The sequence below is a fragment of the Argentina silus genome (assembly GCF_951799395.1).
Source record: "Argentina silus genome assembly, chromosome: 8".
NCBI classification, from domain to species: domain Eukaryota; kingdom Metazoa; phylum Chordata; class Actinopteri; order Argentiniformes; family Argentinidae; genus Argentina; species Argentina silus.
The window spans coordinates 20,827,006-20,846,965 of record NC_139662.1 but is presented as its reverse complement, the minus strand read 5'-3'; the positions used below and the strand labels follow the sequence as shown (position 1 = coordinate 20,846,965).

At 51.8% G+C, this 19,960-nt stretch overlaps 1 protein-coding gene across 1 annotated transcript in view; it reads right to left on the bottom strand.

Annotated features, from left to right (window-relative positions):
- LOC310808069 (serine/threonine-protein kinase WNK2) overlaps window positions 1-19,960 on the bottom strand; it is a 41,746-nt gene that overhangs the window by 10,365 nt on the left and 11,421 nt on the right. The window contains exons 2-16 of the mRNA XM_083674770.1: window positions 15,909-16,081; window positions 14,895-15,115; window positions 13,759-13,916; window positions 11,739-11,827; window positions 10,938-11,157; window positions 8,533-8,812; window positions 8,169-8,284; window positions 6,606-7,607; window positions 4,068-5,435; window positions 3,916-3,954; window positions 3,291-3,485; window positions 1,908-2,207; window positions 1,514-1,563; window positions 337-496; window positions 59-210 (exon numbers count right to left, since the gene is read on the bottom strand). Of these exons, the coding sequence (XP_083530896.1) occupies window positions 59-210; window positions 337-496; window positions 1,514-1,563; window positions 1,908-2,207; window positions 3,291-3,485; window positions 3,916-3,954; window positions 4,068-5,435; window positions 6,606-7,607; window positions 8,169-8,284; window positions 8,533-8,812; window positions 10,938-11,157; window positions 11,739-11,827; window positions 13,759-13,916; window positions 14,895-15,115; window positions 15,909-16,081 (4,523 nt within the window). The remainder of the gene's footprint in view (window positions 1-58; window positions 211-336; window positions 497-1,513; window positions 1,564-1,907; window positions 2,208-3,290; window positions 3,486-3,915; window positions 3,955-4,067; window positions 5,436-6,605; window positions 7,608-8,168; window positions 8,285-8,532; window positions 8,813-10,937; window positions 11,158-11,738; window positions 11,828-13,758; window positions 13,917-14,894; window positions 15,116-15,908; window positions 16,082-19,960) is intronic.

Here is a 19,960-nt window from a genome sequence, read left to right as displayed (position 1 = left end):
CCTCAAAAGAGAGCTTAGCTTGCAGGTAGACAGCACACAGCTGAGAGTTCAGACGGACGAGGGGGGGGAAACAGAAGCCTCTTCTGACCGTACCATGTAAGTCGCTATCTCCTCGGGGGCGTCTCCGTCCAAGTCGAACTTGAAGGTGACCATCTTGTGGTTGTGGGTCTCCAGCTGACACTCCACCATCTTGTCCCCTGTGTTACACACCTGCAGCCAGGGTGAGGAACAGAACAGAACAGCCGGGGGGGGGGTGAGAGTCAGGGAGGACGGTTTCTCTCCCCCAGTTTGGTTTTCTAACAAGTCCATGGAGAGTACCATCACTGTCGTACTCACGTTGAGCATGCTGAGTTTGGGCCGGCTGGTCTTCTCCTGGCGGGAGCGGGCGCGTGTGGACCTGCGGTGGTGTTTGCGGACCTTCGCCTCTCCCTTCCCTCCGTGGGTCCCCTCGTACCCGTCACTCATCTCCTTGCCCGAGGTGGCGTCAGAGTTGACACTGGTTAAAAAGACAGGTCAGTCAATGCATACAGCACACACAACCAGTATTAACTTGGTTTGGTTCTTGCCTTATAATGAGTGACTGATTCAGACCCATAGATGGAACACTACTGTCCTCTCTGACCCACACGTAACTTAAAGGGAGCAACAGAAACAAGGACAGCAGTTGTGTTCTCCTGCTACAGTACATTCTGTACCGAAAGGGCAAGATCCTTACAGTCATGGCATACAGTACGTACAGTACCCGTCAAAGGTTTGGACACACCTTGCCGAGAGTGTGCAAAGCTGTCATCAAAGCAAAAAGTGGCTACTTTGAAGAATCTAAAATATGAACCATATTCTGGTTTGTTTAACACTTTTTTGTTTGCTACATAATTCCATGTGCGTTCCTTCATAGTTTTGATGTCTTCAATATTAATCTACAATGTAGAATATAATAAAAATAAAAACCATTGAATGAGAAGGTGTGTCCAAACCTTTCACTGGTACTGTACATAATCAAGATTCAAGATTCTTTATTTGTCACGTGCATATAAACAGTATAAAATCATCAAAATACAGAGGAGTTGGTAAACCAAAAAAGGCATAGGAGAGGCCCACGTTTACTTTCTGCTCTGAAGAAAATCGAGCATCAAAACATGATAAAAAGGGTGTTATTGTATCATGGATCTTGGTGTCATGTTCAAACAAATACAGAACAGAAACACTATCCAGACTTCCTCCACAGCCAGAACCAGTCCTGAACCAAAACACATGTCACTGAAAACTATGCTGCTTCCCCCCAGAAGACACCATCCATTATCTTCACTCAACCCCTACAAGGCCATGGTTCAGAGATCCCATCGACACCACACCCAGCACCACAACAAGCCTGAGCAACTCTCTCTGTTCCCACAACACCAGGCAGATTACCACTGCTATGCTACCATCTCCCCCCTCACCAAAACACCCCCCATCTCCCTCTCTCCCTCTCCCCTCCCCCTCCCAATGAGAGCGCTGAGAGATGATCTCATACCTGTCGTAGGCGTTACTCTGTCCGGACGCTTGTTTATCGGAAGCAGGATCCTTCAGGCAAAACAAAACAAACGCATTCAGTCAGAGAGGATGATGGTCAAGTGGAATGACCTGCTTAGCCATAGAAGGAGATGTTAGCAGGATGTTGGTGCTTGGTGAGTCAAGAGGGAGAGGGTGGGTGGGAGGGAGGGAGGGAGGGGGGGGTGATAATTAGTGGGTGGGTAATTAATTTCTCTTTCAGTTGAGATATGAGTGGTGCTGTGAGGGGGGGGGGGGGGGCAGAGGTAGGGGTGGTTGAGAACAGGGGGTACAAGGATGGCGATACTCCCCAGGGCTGAAAGAGAGGCAAAGGGAGGAAGGGCAATGAGAGGTGATGTTGTGGGAGTTCTCCACACCTCTAGGTTGGGCTCCGTTGGGGCCTGTCCCGCGGAACCTGTGGACCCCACGGGACCACTGGCCTGGTTCTGCTGAGTCAGGCCGGCGCTGGCAGGTCCAGAGGAGGATGCCTGAGAGCCAGGTGGCTGCGGAGCTGCAGGCTGGCTCTGAGCCTGCACTTGGGGCGGGTTCTGGTTGTGGTCCAGCTGGGTTGCGGCAGTGAGTGCGTCCTGGCCATTGTGGATGGGAGGGTAGAACACTGCAGGCTGGGCAGGGGGAGCAGCCTCTGGGGGCTGGGACTGGGCCTGCTGCTGGACCTGCTCCAGAAAGGATGAACAACACAATAAACATACAATATTGGGAGGGCCGCACACACACACACTTGTGCACGCACATTAAAGAATAAGGTGATCAAGCGGGCACGTCCTCTTACCTCTACCTTAATAAGGTAAATAGCTATACTGCTGCGCTTATATTTACCTGTCTGAGAGGCTGGGAGCTGGCCAGAGAGGTAGGGTAGGGTGGGGTGGGGTGTGTGTTGTGGAGGGGGGCAGCAGGGTTTAGGGGGGCGTTCTGTAACACAGTGGTGAGGGCTGGGAGCTGTGCAGGCTGTGGGTGAGGAACAGCAGGGTACAGCTGCTGCTGCTGAGGCATGGTGGGCGCTGCCATGGCCAGCAGGGGGGTGGGGGAGGGGACAAGGGGCACAGGGGTGGGGGGCGCTAGAGAGGTCTCTATGTGCAGGGAGGCGAGGGGAGAGAGAGAGGGGGTCATAGGGCCAGGGTGGCCAGGAGAGAGGTAGATAGGGGCCAGGGACGGGGCGGTGGAGAGGTAGGGGGACTGAGGAACAGGGTGGGGGTGGGGGTGGGGGTAGGAGTCACATCCAGTCATGGAGGTCACCACTTGGATGGTGGGATATGGTGAGGGAAACTGGGAGAAGGAAGAGAAACGGATAGAGAAGGGAAAAAATATCAAAGGAGAACAGGGTCTGGGCCTGAATTCACAAACAGTTCTTAAGAAGAAATTTCTTCTTAAACTGCTTTTTTTTTTTTTTACAAAAAAAAAGAAAAAAAAAGACCAAAAAGGTTCTTAAGAATGTTCTTTACTCTGTTCTTAAGTTTCTTCTTTAAAAATAAAATCACTAAAAAAAATAAAAAAGATCTTATGAAAATATTTATATTTTTTCTGAAGATATTTGTGAATCCAGGCCACAAACCACAGAGCAGACAATAGGAGGATGCATCGAAAGCAGTACATTATCTCGTAGACAACTAGCAACCAAAGTGCACTTCCCAGAGAGCCACAAACACCACACACACGCTCACATCAGACTAGATATGAGAACATCTGTTAGGCAGAGACAAGGACCTATCTGGGGCAGCGGTGCGTCAGAGGCTGGCTGTTACCTGGGAGAGGTGAGTGGGTGGCAGGGGGGCGGAGATCTGGAGTGGCTGTAGCTGTTGAGGGACAGGGGCCTGAGCCAATGGCTGCTGAAGAGGCGGTGCCTGAGCAGGCAGACTGGGAGATGACTGGTGGACAGGCGGCAGGAGGTTCTGTCCATCTGGGCCGAGCTGGGAAAGCTTCTGACCAGCAGGAAGGTTCTAGAGAGATGGATGGAGCAGGAGTGAAAAAGAGGGGAAGGAGTCTGATTACATCTCTCATTCGGACATCTGCTTTTCCTGCCATTGACCCAGATCAGAAAGGCTCACATTTCCTATCCTGTCTTCATGCCTGGAGTCAGCCAGCATCTGCTGCGCGCATAAACACGTGCACACACACACACACACACACACGCGGCCAGAGGGGCTTGCGGATGCAGCGGATAAAACCCTTTATTATTGTTTTCATTACCTCTGTTTGGCCCCTGTCCGAGGAAACTGTTTGTTAGGCTACTCATTCTGTGTTTCACATACCGCGCGCGCGCACGCACGCACGCACACACACACACACACAGGGTCATCACAGAAAACAATGCTAATCTGTTTTTGCTCCTGAGTTTTGACGTGTGTATTGAGAGGGAGGGAGATGTACCTGGTTCAGGAAAGCTGCGTTGTAGAGATAGGGGTGGAACTAGGAGGAATGAAAACAAAAAGGGGTCAAAAAATGGAAAAACAGGAGCGCTGTAGAGTTGCTCTCCACGTTGGGAGCAGGAACCGGTAAGGAGCCACTGATGCTAAACTCACCTGCTGGACCGGGGCGAGGGAGGGGGCCTGGCTCTGTGGCTGCGCCAAGGGGACAGCCGCCGGGTAGGCCTGCTGGACTGCAGCCTGCGGAGGCCCGGGGGCGGATGGATAGGTCTGCCCTGCTGCGGTTGGCTGTGTGGCCGCGTAACTCTGCGCTGGAGCGGCCTGTGGTTGCGCGGCTGGAGCCATGGGCGCGTAGCTCTGCGGAGCTGCGTTCTGTTGCCCTGTCAGGGGTGCAGTGGGGTAACTCTGTAGGGCTGGGGCAGCTGACGGGTAGGTCTGGGCAGCTGGAGTCTGCTGGACCATTGGCTGGCTGTGTTGTGGGACTGGGACCTGCATGGTTTGCTGGCTGTGTTGATGCTGAACGGCGGCCTGTCCTGTCTGAAGGCTGTGTACAGTGGGTTGTGCCATATTTAGTTGTTGTTGTTGTTGTTGTTGTTGTTGTAGTAGTAGTTGTTGTTGTTGTAGTAGTAGTTGTTGTTGTAGTATGGGGGTTTGCACTGTTTGCTGGCTGTGTTGGTGAATGGGGACTTGCACAGCCTGTTGGCTGTAATGCACAGGGGCCGTGGCAGCTCCACTGGGAGGCATGGCTGTGGCCGGGGGGGCGTGGGGGGCCGGACTCTGCTGGGCTGGGGGGAGGACAGCCGCCACAGGTGCGGTATGGGCGTAGCTCTGTGTGGGTTGGGTGTGTTGTTGTTGTTGCTGCAGATGTTGAGTTCCCACGGGAGCGGTGTACCTCTGCGCCGTCGTTTGTGAGGGTATACCCGCCGCTGCTGCTGCTGCTGCCATGCTAGCTGCAGTTGCAGTCTGCTGGACCGGCATGGCTGGAGTGGGGTAACTTGCTGCAGCTGCAGCCTGCTGCTGTGAAGTTGGAGCGTGGTAGCTCGCTGCAGCCTGGGTCTGCTGCAGTGTTGGAGCAGGGTAACTCTGTGCAGTCGGAGTCTGTTGCACAGGCGGTGTTGCTGCTGTGTAGCTGGCTGTAGTCTGCGGCTGCGGCTGCGGCTGGGACGGGGGGGCCGTCGAGAAGCCGGCTGCTGCGGCTGCTGCTGCGGTGGTCTGCTGCAGAGTTGGAGCAGGGTAGCTCTGCGCAGCCGGCGTTTGTTGCGGACAGGGAATGTTCGACGCGGAGTACGCTGCGGCGGCCGCCTGAGTCTGGTGCGGCGTTGGGGGCGCGTAGCTCGCCGCGGTGGCCGTCTGCTGGGGAGGGGCCGCTGGGAAGCCGGCGGCGGGCGGCGGGGGCTGGCCGGTGTGGGGCGCGGCGGGGTAGCTGTGTCTGGGCTGGAGGTACTGGAGGGGGTTGTGGAGGGCGGGGGTGGAGGAGGGCAGGCTCTGGAGAGACGGGTGGTTCTGGAGCACTGCAGAACTGGGCTGGGAGGAAAGACGGAGACATGTTAGGACACACACACACACACACACACACACACACACACTTCTCTGGAGACGCATTGAACGCTACACTGAGTGCATGTTGACAGGAAAACGTTGGTCTGATGATAATCTATTTCATGAAATAAGCCAAACCTGGATTAAAGAAATAAAAATAAAAATGAATACAATTAGCTTTTAGATTCTCTCTCTCTCTCTTTCTTTCCCCCCCCCCCATCAGCCTCATTACATTGTGCAGACCCAAAAACAAAATCCTATATTAGGCTCCTAAATATGACCCTGCAACAACACAGGATGTCAATGATAATGAGGGGACAAAGGGTCAAAATAATCTTTGAAAAACATCCATCTGAACACAATGAGCAGCTTTAACAGAGGCAGGCGGCAGGTGTGCACTAAAACAAGGAGGCGAGGGCGGGAGGGGGAAGGGAGGGAGGAGGTTAGAGAGGACGTAGCCATAATTCTGTTCATTTGCAGGCACCATCTGTCCATCCGGGGGGATCCAGGAAGGGGGGGGGGGGTGGGGGGGGGTACAAGCGAAGCTGGGGGAGGAGACGGCTGTGCGCGTTTGGCATTGGGTCAGTAAAGCAGAAAGAGAAGTCGTTAACATCAGGCCAGCTGTGGCGTGGTTAGTTAGTCGGGCAGGTTCTACGGTCCTCCGTGGGCTCGGCTTGTCCCAGAGCGGACCGACGGAGAGGACCACTGACTCGGGGCGGCAGGATGATCCCCCCCCCCCCCCCCCCCCTCCGCACCGCAGCACTAAAACAGAGTGAACTTCTAGAGGCCTAGGCAAGGGAGCAAGGTTGTAGAGCAGAGAGTTCAGGTCAGTGCCATGCAGCACAATGTAGCGCCTCCCACAGGCTGGGAGGGTTCTCTGCAGGCCACAGGGTGAGCCGAAGGGTCAGGGTGCACCGTCTCAATAGTCTAAAGTGGCTTCCTCCCCTCTTCTCTTGTTTTACTTCATCCACACTGACCAGAAGACACAACCAGGCCAAAGCAACACAGAGGATATGCTGTGTAAAAAATCAGCTTTCATCTGGCCACCATGTCTCCCCTATGAGTAGGCAGAGAGAAGAAGACCAGAAGGAGAAGGAAGGAAGCCTTTTTAGACTGTTGGGACGACTGCAGCCCTGGTCTCCCTGTGTGACCTACCACTCCCATGGGGCTGCTGGCTCGCTGCTCCCCAGCGCTGTAGCTGGCCCTGCGGTCCTGCGGGGGCCTGGCCAGAGGGGGCGCTGTGGGGGCTGTCTCACTCCCCGAGCTGCTGCCTCTCAGGGGGAACGTCAGACTGCCGTCTCCGTAGCTACGGACGGGCCGGAGGACCGCGGGGACACGGAGGGGGGAGGGGCCCTGGTTGGGCGGGGCCGCAGGGGGGCCGGCGGTGGTTTTGCGGCTGATTATGTTGAGGAGAGACTTCTGCAGCAGGGAGAAGTCAGAGCAGTCACTTCCGCCCAGGTGGCTTTGACCTTTCACCCCTCCTGTCGTCCCGCAAGGGGAGGGGTGCTGGTGTCTGAAGGCGCAGGCGCAGGGGTGCGTCGGCATGGCGATCGGGGGCTGGTGGTGCCTCCCCTCCCGTGACCTCAGCAGGAGCATGGAGAGGCAGGTGTGGCACAGGTGCGTCCTGGGCATGGCCTGGGTGTGGTGATGCTGGGCGGAGTTTAGGCTCAGGAGGAAGCTGAGGTCAGAGTGCCTCCGCCCCCCGTGCATTGCCGCAGCCGCACCGCCGCCATTGGTGGCTTCCAACGACGGCTCCATGGCGGGGTCGCTATGACGACGGGACTCTGAGAGCGAGGGACAAGGGGAGACCCGCAGCAGAGGCAAAGGATGCTGGGAAGGGAATCCGTCCTCCGCCTCGGAGCAGCCCTCAGCGGCGCCGGGCTCTAACGGGTCCTCTGGCGTCGTGGGGACAGGGCTGGCCGCCCTCTGATTGGAGCAGGGCCCGGCGTTCCCAGGCCGCAGAGAGAGGGTCTGAAGGTGGGCGGTTTTGTTGTGGCCGCCCCTCAGCGCGTCAATGACGGAGGCGCTCCCCCGCCGCGCCACCGCGCCCGTCCCTGCGCCCGCTCTGAGCTCCGGGCCCAGGGCGGCGCGCCAGCCCTCTCCCCTCTCGCAGGACGGGGGCCGCTCCGAGGACAGACACGGACTGCTGCGCTGGCGCTGAACCCACAGCGACCCACGGGCAGAACACATGTTACTCACAGCCACACAACACAAAAGAAGTCCAAACACACAAGTGTAAAACACCTGGTGGAGTGGGATGGAGATTGATGAACCGTAGGACTCTGAACAAACAAGACAACATCCTGGAGAGATGGTGTGTGTCTGCGGCTGCCTGGCAACCAGTCAATAAATACATGAGGGGGTGTATGCATGTGAAGACGTGTGTGTGTGTGTGTGTGTGTGTGTGTGTGTTCAAGTGCAAGTGGCACACGCATGTGATTGACATGCATACTGCATTTCGTTGTCTCTGTACTTGTACTCTGCACAATGACAATAAAGTTGAATCTAATCTAATCTAATGACCAACATCCATGTGTGGAGTGCATGCATGTTAATGATCCTCTGTGTGCACATACTTGAGAAAATATGCTAATGACCTGTGTGCAAAATTGCACATGCCCTGTGTGTAGATATGTGTTGGGGTGTGCATCTCTCTTAATGGCACAGTGTTTGGTGTGTGTGTGTGTGTGTGTGTGTGTTGCGCCTCCCGGTACAGACCTGCTGTGTTGCCATGGTGATGGGCTCCAGCAGGGACTGGTACAGAACACTGTGCTGGCTGCTGTGGGAGTCAGAGTACACAGTGGAGCCCAGGCCGCTGTCAAAGGTACTGTCTGCTACAGAGACACAGAGAGGGGGGTTACTCATCACACACACACACACACACACACACACACACACACACACTAAAAATAGTTACTTGTTACTTAAAGATGAATTACAATATACATACACAACCGTCAAAGATTAATTCAACCATACCATGTGACGCAGGGGAGAGGACAGTAGTGAGGGGTTCATTTGAAGCATGTTGGCGTGCGTGGGGGGGGATGGCTCTTTAATGTGTGTATAAGTGGGGTCTCACATGTCACAGAGGTGGCGCTGGCTGGTAAGTTACACAGCCTGGCGTGCTGGTCGGCCTCTGGCTCCTCAGGCTCCAGCAGAGGGGGCTGTCCTCCCTGCGTAGCCCCAGCAGAGGTCCCCTGGGCTGGGGTGGCCTGGACCTTGAGTCCCCCCTCACCCTGGTCCACTGGGGGTCCAGCTGATACGGTCCTCTCCCTCCTCCACTTGATCAACGACACGCGGTCCCTGATCGACTTCCCCACGATCTTAGCATCGCTGTCGTGGAAGAATCCGGAATCCACCTGACGGATACGAGAGAGAGCATTGCGTGATGGGTATTTTTAGAGCGTGAGAGAGAGAGTGTGAGAGGGGGAGAGTGTGTGAGAGAGAGAGAGAGAGGGGGGGAGAGGGGGGGGGGGAGAGAGAGAGAGAGAGAGAGAGCAGGAAGGGGAAAAAATAGAAAATCTATTTCAGGGGAGAGGGACAGAGGAGTGGAGGAATATTCTTTGTGTCAGTAGCTGGGTTAAGTGGGTTTGACCGTCTCCGTCACAAACCTCCCTCAGACAGGACACAGAACAGGTGCACCATCAAAGAGACGGGAGTCCACACTCCAAAATAAAGAAAGGCATGCAATTACTGGGAACAAATGAGCCCTCGAAATGTTTCAAAACGCTCCCTTTGTTTGGCAACACATAACAGGCATACTGTAGGCTTCATCTAGTCCACGCAGACGCCAAAGCTGACAATCACTGATTAAGTCCCACACATCTCACGAAAAGACCAAGTTGATTTTAAAAACCGCTGAAGAGGAAATTACTGCACATGAAGGACACGTCTAATAACATTAAATGTATTGATTTCAATCTGCACAGGCTGTAAATATGTTAAACATGTCATAAACCATGCCCTGAAGGAGAGTCCCCATCACCCTAAGAGGCATCATTTCCGCTCCCTAAGTGCACAGCCGGAGACAAGAGGCCCATCGAGGAAGATAAACTGCATCTCCCATGGTGCCTCCCTGTCGATAGATGAGTCATCAAACTGAAACGAGGGGTGATCTGAGATGGGAAATGCTGACCATGCAGCCTGATTGTGCTGTTGGGCCCCATGTCCGCCCCCCCCGCATAATCATTAGGGCCAGACCTTAAATTTCCCCCAGCTCAAGAAAAGGAGGAAATCAGGTCAGCTAGCTGCCTGCCGGAGAAATCAATTGCCTCCCTACTACCTGTAACACACACACACACACACACACACACACACACACACAGCAATGCTGTCTGGCCCATTCACCATGTGAAGCACACACACACACACACACACACGGCTACATTAACTCACATACTCATTCAGACGGACAACAATAAAATGCAGCTCACAGAGACTAACACTCTTTCACAACACTCTCACATCTGATAGCAGCGAGTGGAAGCTACGGTTTAGCTGGAACAGATAAGAGCTGCAGGAGAGGCATTCAAGACCAGCCACATCGGAGATCTGAATAAAGGATTCTGCTTGGGGCACAACAGGAACAGGAAGGCAGCAATAAGACAAACAGACTGATCAAAGCCCGCTCAAAAGTGATACACAAAGCCTGTTCCAATCAAGCTACAGTAAAAACAGGGGTACTTAAAGCCGTGCCAACCCTACTTTTGCCCCTCTTTAACCCTCTTCATTATCTGCCAACATTCAGGGAGCGATCTCTACCTCCAAAACCACACGAAAGGACTGAGCCACTCTCTCATGGTGGGTTCAGAACATACACAGAGAAATATGCTGGTTCTCCGGCCCAGAGCTTTATCACAGCACCCGGGCATGTCTTAACTGGTGGCGGGCGTTGGACAGAAAAACAAACAAACAAGAGAAAAATACAATAAAAAAAATAAATAAAAAAAAACTGCAATCACGGGATTCCTGGAAATGCAGAGAGCGTTATCACTGCCTGCCGATCTGCATGCGGGCGCATTCCCTGATGATGAGATAGAGGCAGTGTTGGCCCGCGCTCCAACAGGGCTGCACACAAGGCTCAACAACTAACAGCTAAACCAACACGGCCGTGCATGGTGCAACAAGGGGTTCCATCATCTGACATGGTTGGCTCTAGAACACTGAAAAAGAAATCTATCCATCTATCTAATTCCAAAAAAGGTACACCTAATATGGCTGCCAGTCCATACCACAGAGCGTTCTGAATGTGTGTTGCAGCTACTTGTTTTATGCTATGACCCACCCTGTCAGTCATCCATCCATCCATCCACCCTGTCATCCATCCATCCATCCATCCACCCTGTCATCCATCCACCCTGTCATCCATCCATCCATACACCCAGTCAGTCAGTCAGTCAGTCTGTAAATCACACACCCACCCACCCACCCACCCATCCACCCACCCACCCAACCACCCATCCACCCACCCACCCAACCACTCACCATCTCCTGGGCCACCCCCTCCGGCGTCTCCTTCTCCAGGTCGAAGGAGAACTCTATGGCACCACTCTCCTTGTACTTCCCCTTCAGCTTCTTGGGGTCCTCCACCCACAGCTTCAGAGCGATGGACGCCTTCTTCCCGTCGTCCTCCTCCGCCAGCTCCACCCTCACACCCGTGTCCTCCGCAAAGAAGGCGTGGTTCAGCAGCTCCTTGATGGAGTATCTGAGGGGGGGGACAGCAAAGGACAAACAATCCTCAAGCACTGTCTGGGGACTTGACAAAGACAAACACCAGAACAGCTCTGAATGTTGAAATACAGGTTTCGAAAGGGGCCACAACAACCTCATGACCCTCCCTGTACTTCAGCCGTTATGTCATGCCGAGCTCTGAAACAAAGACTCTCCTAAGCACCAATGTTCTCTGTGCTCCCGCCCCAGCAGAGTCAGAAGAACAGCATAAGCCCTTATCTAAGAATACCCCCTCTGTTTATTGCCGGCCAGGACAAGGACAGGGAGCAACACAATCATCTCTCAGGATGAAAACCTGCCTCAGAGGGCTTTTTTAATGCTTGTTTTCCCCACTCCTCCCCTCCCAGCGCTGTATCAAACTCATTATTATGAAAGTAGAGGATGCGGTACAGATTGGGAGGGAGAGATTGCGGGGTTGTTGAGAACCCGGCTGTCATCGCTGTGGCGGTAGAACCCGGGGGGGGGAAGGGAGGCGTGGAGAGACGGGAGGGCACCTTGGTGGCCCTGCGGCCGTGGCGGCGGCGGCGGCGAGGCCGCGGCGGGACAGTCACTCACCTCTCCTCCTTTTTTTGGCAGATGCACTCGCCGATGATCTCCTTGATTTCTGGATCGATGACCTTGTTGTAGCTGGCGGGCTTCACCCCCTGGGGACCGGCAAATGAAAACAAAACAATTGAGGATTTCAGGGCCCACCGTGAGTAAACATGGAGGAAGAAATAACAAAACAGGGGAAGAACAGAAGGAGAGAGGGGGGGAGAGAGAGAGAGAGAGGTTTCTCAGCAGGAGCCTTCCGCAAACTCTCTGTGGCTAACAGAGCATGTCTTAACGATCTGGGTCTTGGTTTACAAACCTTGTAGAGAGCATTCAGGACATGGAAACAACGTACAAAAGAACTCTTAGTAAAGAGCTCCTCTTCAGACCAACACGACAAAGAGGTGTCAACATCACTTGTCAAATGGTTGAAGTTTCAAACCAGCCACTCTCGGCTTCCCAGGAGCTGATGCATTATTACAGATGCTAATATATGCGGGATGCTCTGGGAATAGATAACAATCCTGCTTTCCCTTTGATACACGGGCTATAAATAGACTGGGTGGTCTCTCCATGGCACTCTGATATGCATGCAGCACAGTAGACGGAGGGAGGGAAAGACCAGCGAGAGAGAGAGAGAGAGAGAAAAAAAGAAAGAAAGCAAGAGAGAGAGAGAAAGAAAGAAAGAGGGAGAGAAAGAAAGCAAGAAAGAGAGAGAGAAAGATTCTCCTAGTTCTCCTCTCCAATGGCAGGCAAGTCACACCACCCCAACTGTGCCAAGTCTCAATAAACAGTGAGAAATCAATACCCTTCATCAAATCAGGAAATACATCATGACTCTGGACATCCCCTGATCTAAGAAACGCTTTACCGCATACTGAGCTGTGACGCCCCTCTTCCTCATCGGAATGGAAGAATGCCTGAAGGCTTCATCTGTGGTGGTGGGGGGTGGGGGTTATCAGGGTACCCTCCCCCCATACCTCTACTGGCTGCACACTCAGGACGTCAATTTAGCTGATGCACTACTGCTTGTTTGCACATACCATACTGATTATATTGGTCTCCAATTATCCATCCTACATACATGTAACATACCTCAAGACCTATTGCCCTTGTTGTATATACATGAGATGAATATCAATATAATATGCTCCCTTATTATATTCATTTATTTATACCTCACTGTTATACCTTATACCTTAAATGTAATGCCATGCAATTTCATGTCTTTTCTCTGGTTAGATGCCAAACTGCATTCCATTGTCTCAGGACTTGTACTCTGTGCAATGACAAAGTTAAATCTAATCTAATCTAATCTAGTGTACCCCCTGAGCACAGGAATCTTTACCGACTAGAAAGTTCATCATCAAGGCTTCAACAAGACCCATGGGGCTCTGGGGACGTCACTATCCCAGTGAGAACGCATGTGTCCTTGATATCACAATGGAGGAAGTTCCCATCACGACGACCACGTACTGAAAAAAGTGTTGAAAAGTGAGATTTTCTCTCAAGTTTCTATTCTAATCCGCTCTAATGAAACCCAAGACTGCAACCAGCTGTTAAAAGAGTATAGTCTGCTGAATTCGCTGGTGGCACAGGAGAGGCCTGGAGATAAACACATTCTTTCCGCTAGCCTGGAACCGTGGAGCTTAACAAACGGAAGGTCATTCAAAGGTCAACCCACAGGAAGGAAAGGTAAACCAACAGTGCCACAACGTTACGATTCTTTTTGACCTTGTGATGCCCTGTCTCATGGACTCACTAAGCTTAGCCTTCACTGAATTATTGAAACACACACACACAGAGTCTGCATTCTCACTTTATAAAACACAAACACAGCAGCAATGTGAACCATTTACCAAAATATGGTATTATGGGTTTTTTCCATGACTGCTGTTCCACTGGTGTTGGCACATGGCTGCTGATGGTATTGGTGATGATAATGTGTCTGGATGTGTACACATCTGGATGTAGTAGATGTTGAAATGTTGTGGTCAGTTTGTGTTGGAGTTATAGGGTACACAGTAGTCCTAGCTGAACTCACGCTGGTGACTTTGCGGTAGATCTGCGCGGCGTTCTGGCACTCTGAGTAGGGGTACTCGGAGGTGGCCATCTCCAGCATGCACATCCCGAAGGCGTAGACATCCACCGCCTCGTCGTAGTGCTCCTCGTACATCTCCGGAGCCATGAACTCCGGGGTGCCTGGGGGGGGACAGGGGTTAAAGGTCGGATCAATGTTTACCGATCAATATTAGCATCTGGAAACTGCCGTCTATTTAAGAGACAGAGACTGATGGTGTGTGTGTGTGTGTGTGTGTGTGTGTGTGTGGGGGGGGGGGGGTTAAGATGGGCGCTGTATTTTTAGCACATTTTTACATGAATAAACACAAGTTGGTTTTGATCATGCAATCCAGCGCCACCTTGTCAAAAAGTCCTGTCGAGAACCCTGTAGAGAACCCTCTAGAGAACCCTGTGGGGTTATATACTTTCAGAATGGATGTCGCTGACGCATGACAAACACGACAGAGGAACTACCAACATATACACTCACAGAACAGTGTGAGTGTTCAATGCCACGAAGAATTGAGGCTGTTTTGAGAGCAAAGGGAGGCCCTACCCAGTATTAGGTTAGTGTTCCTAATAAAGAGTAAAGGGAGGCCCTACCCAGTATTAGGTTAGTGTTCCTAATAAAGATCAAAGGGAGGCCCTACCCAGTATTAGGTCAGTGTTCCTAATAAAGAGTAAAGGGAGGCCCTACCCAGTATTAGGTTAGTGTTCCTAATAAAGAGTAAAGGGAGGCCCTACCCAGTATTAGGTCAGTGTTCCTAATAAAGATCAAAGGGAGGCCCTACCCAGTATTAGGTCAGTGTTCCTAATAAAGAGTAAAGGGAGGCCCTACCCAGTATTAGGTTAGTGTTCCTAATAAAGATCAAAGGGAGGCCCTACCCAGTATTAGGTCAGTGTTCCTAATAAAGAGTAAAGGGAGGCCCTACCCAGTATTAGGTTAGTGTTCCTAATAAAGCGCTCAGTGAGTGTAAAACAGCAAGGCGACAGAGGGACAACCTAGTCATTAGTGAGAGAATCCAGTCATAAATCTTACCGAACGCTGATCACACTTTTTAGAAAGTGAGAGTACAATAACCTGACCCATTAAAAAAAGGACACAGTTGTGTCTCTTACCTATGACACTCTTGGCGAAGGAGGCCCTCTTGAGCGTGGCCAGTCCCAGGTCTCCTATCTTCACCGACCCGGTGGGGCCTGTGATGAAGATGTTGTCACACTTCAAGTCCCGGTGGATGATGGGAGGGGTCCTGGTGTGCAGGAAGTGAAGGCCTTTGAGGATCTGCCTGCACCAGCTCCTCAGGACCTTGGGCTTCATCACCTTGAAGCGCTTCAGGTAGCTGCAGGACGGGACAGGACATCCACATGACTCTCAGCACAGACCAGTTTCTACATGGTACACTCAATGAGAGAGGACCATTTGTACTTGGGGATAAGGTCATTATTATTATTATTATTATTTTTATGTTTTTTTATGTCTTTTTTTATTGGACAGACAGTAGAGAAAGACAGGAAGTAAGGAGGAGGAGAGAGTATGTCATGAAACATGGCCTGGGGTGCTCCAGCGGTCCAGCACCATGGCCTACAGTGCACACATATGCCCGTGTCAGCATGTGTTGGAATCCGGTCCATGCCCTGCAGACACACCCCTCTCCTTCTTACTTTCCTGTCTTTCTTCACCATCTCTAACCAATAAAATGAAAAATAAAATAAGGGACTGCCTATAAAATAAAAAAAATAATAAAAAAGTTGAGCTACATGTAGTGGCACTACCCGCCAAAACTGTCATCATCATCAGATCCACAATCATCATCATCATCAGAACCACAGTCTCTGAGCAAGGCAAGTTTATTTATGTAGCACATTTCATACACAGAGGTAATTCAAAGTGCTTTACATGAAATCGCTAAAAAGGAAAGAGCATAATTATTATTATTTTTTTTTTAAAAGCATAAAAGACATAAAAAAATAATAAAAGTCAGTGCATTTTAGGGTCAGAGTGCAATTATTAGCAGATTAGATTATTAGTTTTAATTAAAGGCAAAGGCTAACATAAAGGTTTTTAGCCCGTTTTGAAAGTCGTAGGGGCGGGATCGTCGGAGCGGGCGCCGCTTCTCCTCTCTCTACACTCACGTCTTTAGCGTTCCCGACGTCATGAGCTCCGTTACCAGGACGATGCACTTCTTCCCTTTGACGGGCGACTCCCAGAAGTCGTAGAAGCGGACGATGTTGGGGTGCTGCAGCCCCTTCAGCATCTCCGCCTCCTCCTTAAAACGCTGACGCTCCGCTTTGGACAGCTTACGGTCCTGAGGGAGGGAGGGGGAGGGAAGGAGGGGGAGGGGGGGAGGGAAGGAGGGGGAGGGAGGGAGAGAAGGAGAGAATGAGGGAGGGAGAGAAGGAGGGAGGGAAGGAAGGAGAGGGAAAGAGAGAGGGAAGTTAGACACTACAATACAATTACTTAGTGTAAATCACAGTGAGAGTATGTATAGGCCCTACAGACCCCCCCCCCCCTCCCCTCAAAGCAGAGGATATTGTGGAAGAAAAACTAAACTGAACACTTCACAATTGAGGCCCCCCTGGCAGGAGGAACCAATCAGTTCACATCAGATCTTGATAGAAGCAGTGTTGGGAGGGACATAAGCAGCATGTCAAATCCCAACCTGCCCTCCCAGAACAAACAGATGGGAGAGAGGGGGCCAGGGCCATTATACAGGAGCCCCTGGCCATGAACTGTGTCTGTCTGTCATTAGGATGTCTGCCTGCCTGCCTGTCTGTCTGTCATTAGGATGTCTGCCTGCCTGCCTGTCTGTCTGTCATTAGGATGTCTGCCTGCCTGCCTGTCTGTCTGCTATTAGGATGTCTGCCTGTCTGTCTGTCTGTCTGTCTGCTATTAGGATGTCAGTCTGTCTGTCCGTCTGTCTGTCATTAGGATGTCTGTCTGTGGTCCACATTAATCTCTCTAATTGGATCATATGGAAAGCTCCAGCTGATGCACATGGCCAGAACCCGGGGCAGTCAGTCACTAATCTACCTCAGGCTCTGAGGACCAGGAGGGGGACCCTGCTACTTCAAAAGAACATTGTTCAGGCAGTGCAAATGTTAGCGGAGTTTGCTGAGGAAAGGGCAGGGGAATTGTTGTGCCTGGCGGTAGAATACCTGATATTCTACAGCCTGATATACCTGATATTCTACAACCTGATATACCTGATATTCTACAGCCAGGCACATTGGTACAAGCACACATTCTACAAACACCGTGGCAGAGAATAAATTGTGCAGCCATACGAGGCAATGAAATGGCTATGGGGTGGAGGGGGGGGTCACGATTGCCCCCGAGGGAACACTAGCATCCAGGCAGCCACACCCACATCACACTGCAGGGGCGAGCAAAGGTCGCAGTTCATCGATTACCCCCCTCCCTGACTCACTCAACCCCTCCCCCCACCACCGCAATCCTTTTCCCTCCTGCCTGCTTCCCTTCTCTTCATTAACCACTCCCTGACTCACCATCCACTTCAGCCCTCCATCCCACCCCCCCCCCCCCCCCCCCCCCCCATCCCACCCCCCCCCCCCCCCCCCCCCCCCATCCCTTCGATAGGATGACCTCACTCAAGCATCCATCTCAGTAGCTCGAGAGTTTAGATTAATAGAGTGATTTCCCTTTTAAAAGAGAAAAAGTGGGCGCAAACACTTATGTAACGTCCTCACACACACACACACACACACAGTCAAGAGCACGACCTCTTCACAGAGATGGACACCCTTTATGATACACCAGACAGAGAGACCTCGGCCAATCAATTCAATTATTCAAGCAGCTGATTGGCCGGAGCGAGGAGATGACGAATCAGACGGGAGTGCGGGAGCCGGCCTACACAGTGTGAGGAACGGGCAGGAGGCCAGAGAGGAAATTATAAATATAGATGTTTAATGATGCAATGTGAAGCGGAGCGAGGTGGGGTGATATGATAAGGCGTGTGTGTGTGTGTGTGTGGCATACTGAGATGTGTGTGTCTGTGTGTGTGTGTGGCATATTGAGATGTGTGTGTGTGTGTGTGGGGGAGGAAAGGCTGCGTTCTCACAGCACTCCGCTGAAGTCTTATTAATTATTCAGTTCTGCAGAGAGCCCGTTCTACAGGGCTGGGTTGGGCTGAGTTGGGTTGGGCTGAGTTGGGCTGGGCTGTCCCCAAACGCACTTCACTGGAGGATCCCCCTCTTCAGGCTATATCCCCCCCCTACCCCAAAAATACTCACTTTCCTTTCTGTTCTCCCCCCTCCCCCATCCTCCTACCCTGCTCTTTCTAGTCTGCCACTGACTTACCCCATCCCCCCCCCCCCCCCGCACTCTCGTGTTCCCCTAGTCCTCATCTCATCTCCCCTCCCCCCTTCCTCCCTCCCTCTCCTTTCCCTCTCTTCTCTGCGTTCCTTTCAGCAAACACAGGAGCTGGTGCATAATTCAGGCGTCACATGCAGGCTCAGAGGTGTTACCAGCACGGTAAGACGCACAGAAACACAACATACAGGTGCACAGTGGGACACAGAGACACACACACACACAAAATGATGAAAAGAGCTTGGTTACTTTATAAGGCTGCATTGAAACCTACGGTATGTGAGCAAGTACAAATTAAATTTGTAATTCTGCCATTTTAAATAGCTGTGCTGGGTTATAAATGACAAGCAAGGGAGTCATGGTTATGGTATTTCTGTACGTGTGTGTGAGTGAGAGAGAGAGAGAGGGGGGGGGGGGGGGGGGGGGTGGGAGAGAGAAAGAGAGAGAGAGAGAGAGAGAGAGAGAGAGAGAAGGCTGTACAGGAGGCACACAGAGCCAGGCTAGGTGAAACGCACACAGAGCCATCCCAACAGGCCAGGCCCTCCGCAAAATGGATTGTGACATCAGCAAGAAGTAATCCATAAAGCTGTGCTATAGTCTGTCACTGTCGACGGCAGAGGAGTGTGTTTACCTCCAGACCAGAAACCAGCACACAAGACAACCACACAACAGACATCCCAACAGACCCCCAGCACAGGGGGCTCGGAGGAGCGCATACAGCCACAGTCATGCTTGACTGGATATGACAGAGATGGGTGGGGGGGTGTGTGTGTGTCTGTGTGTATATTTGCGTGCGCGTGTTGGCGCGTGCGAGACCCTCTCCTCTGGGATACCACGGTGTTCTGGCAGTAATAGTCCCAGTCCAATTGTTCTCATTAGCACCAACAGAACACCCTGTCCATCCGAACAGACCGTGTCCATCCCAGCAGTGCAGCTGGAGGAGGAGAAGTGCGGCAGGCCTTCTTCTCAAGGAGGTGACCGGTGAAACCACGGCCGTACACAGCCCTGACAAAATGGCTTCACAACCGTCTCCCAGGCCAACGTCCAATGTGACGTTACTGGTCAACAACTCCAACAAGAAGTCTCTGGCCAACTTTAACTGGAATATTTCAGGATAAAGTCCAGGTCCACCATATTGACACACGTTTATTGACTAACTTGTTATTATTGACTGTATTTAGTACTTACTCCCTATTAGTACTTTACTGAGCCTCTTGCCTATTATATTTTGTTATTATTCTCTTGCTATCCTTATTATAATAATTCTTACTATATTATTCTTATTACTATCCGTTTATTTACGAGAGGTTGCTCGTCTCAAGCATTCCACTGCATCCTGTGATCACATGATAAATAAACTCATTTGATTTTGATTCGACCGACCGCAGGAATGAACGCTTTGCATTTGGACCTCACAGGTCACCACAGACACATTCACTAGCACCACAGACACATTCACTAGCACCACAGACACATTCACTAGCACCACAGACACATTCGCAAGCACCACAGACACATTCGCAAGCACCACAGACACATTCTCTAGCACCACAGACACACACACACACACACACACACACACACACACACACATCCCCTTTCCTAAGGCTACAGGCACCAATGGGATGCTTCCACCACTGAATGGAGAGCAGAAGGTCATGGTCTTTACATGTTCTATGAGGACCTGAACAACACCCCTTTGACCTCCGTGCCCCTCCATCCATCCCTCCATCCATCCATCCATTCATCTGTCTAAAGTTTAGGCCCAGAGTACATCAATTCATGGGTCTCTGGCTGGACAAAGCCTAACACCTGGCCTTCATGCCCCTTGTCGTCCGCAGGCTCTGTGTGT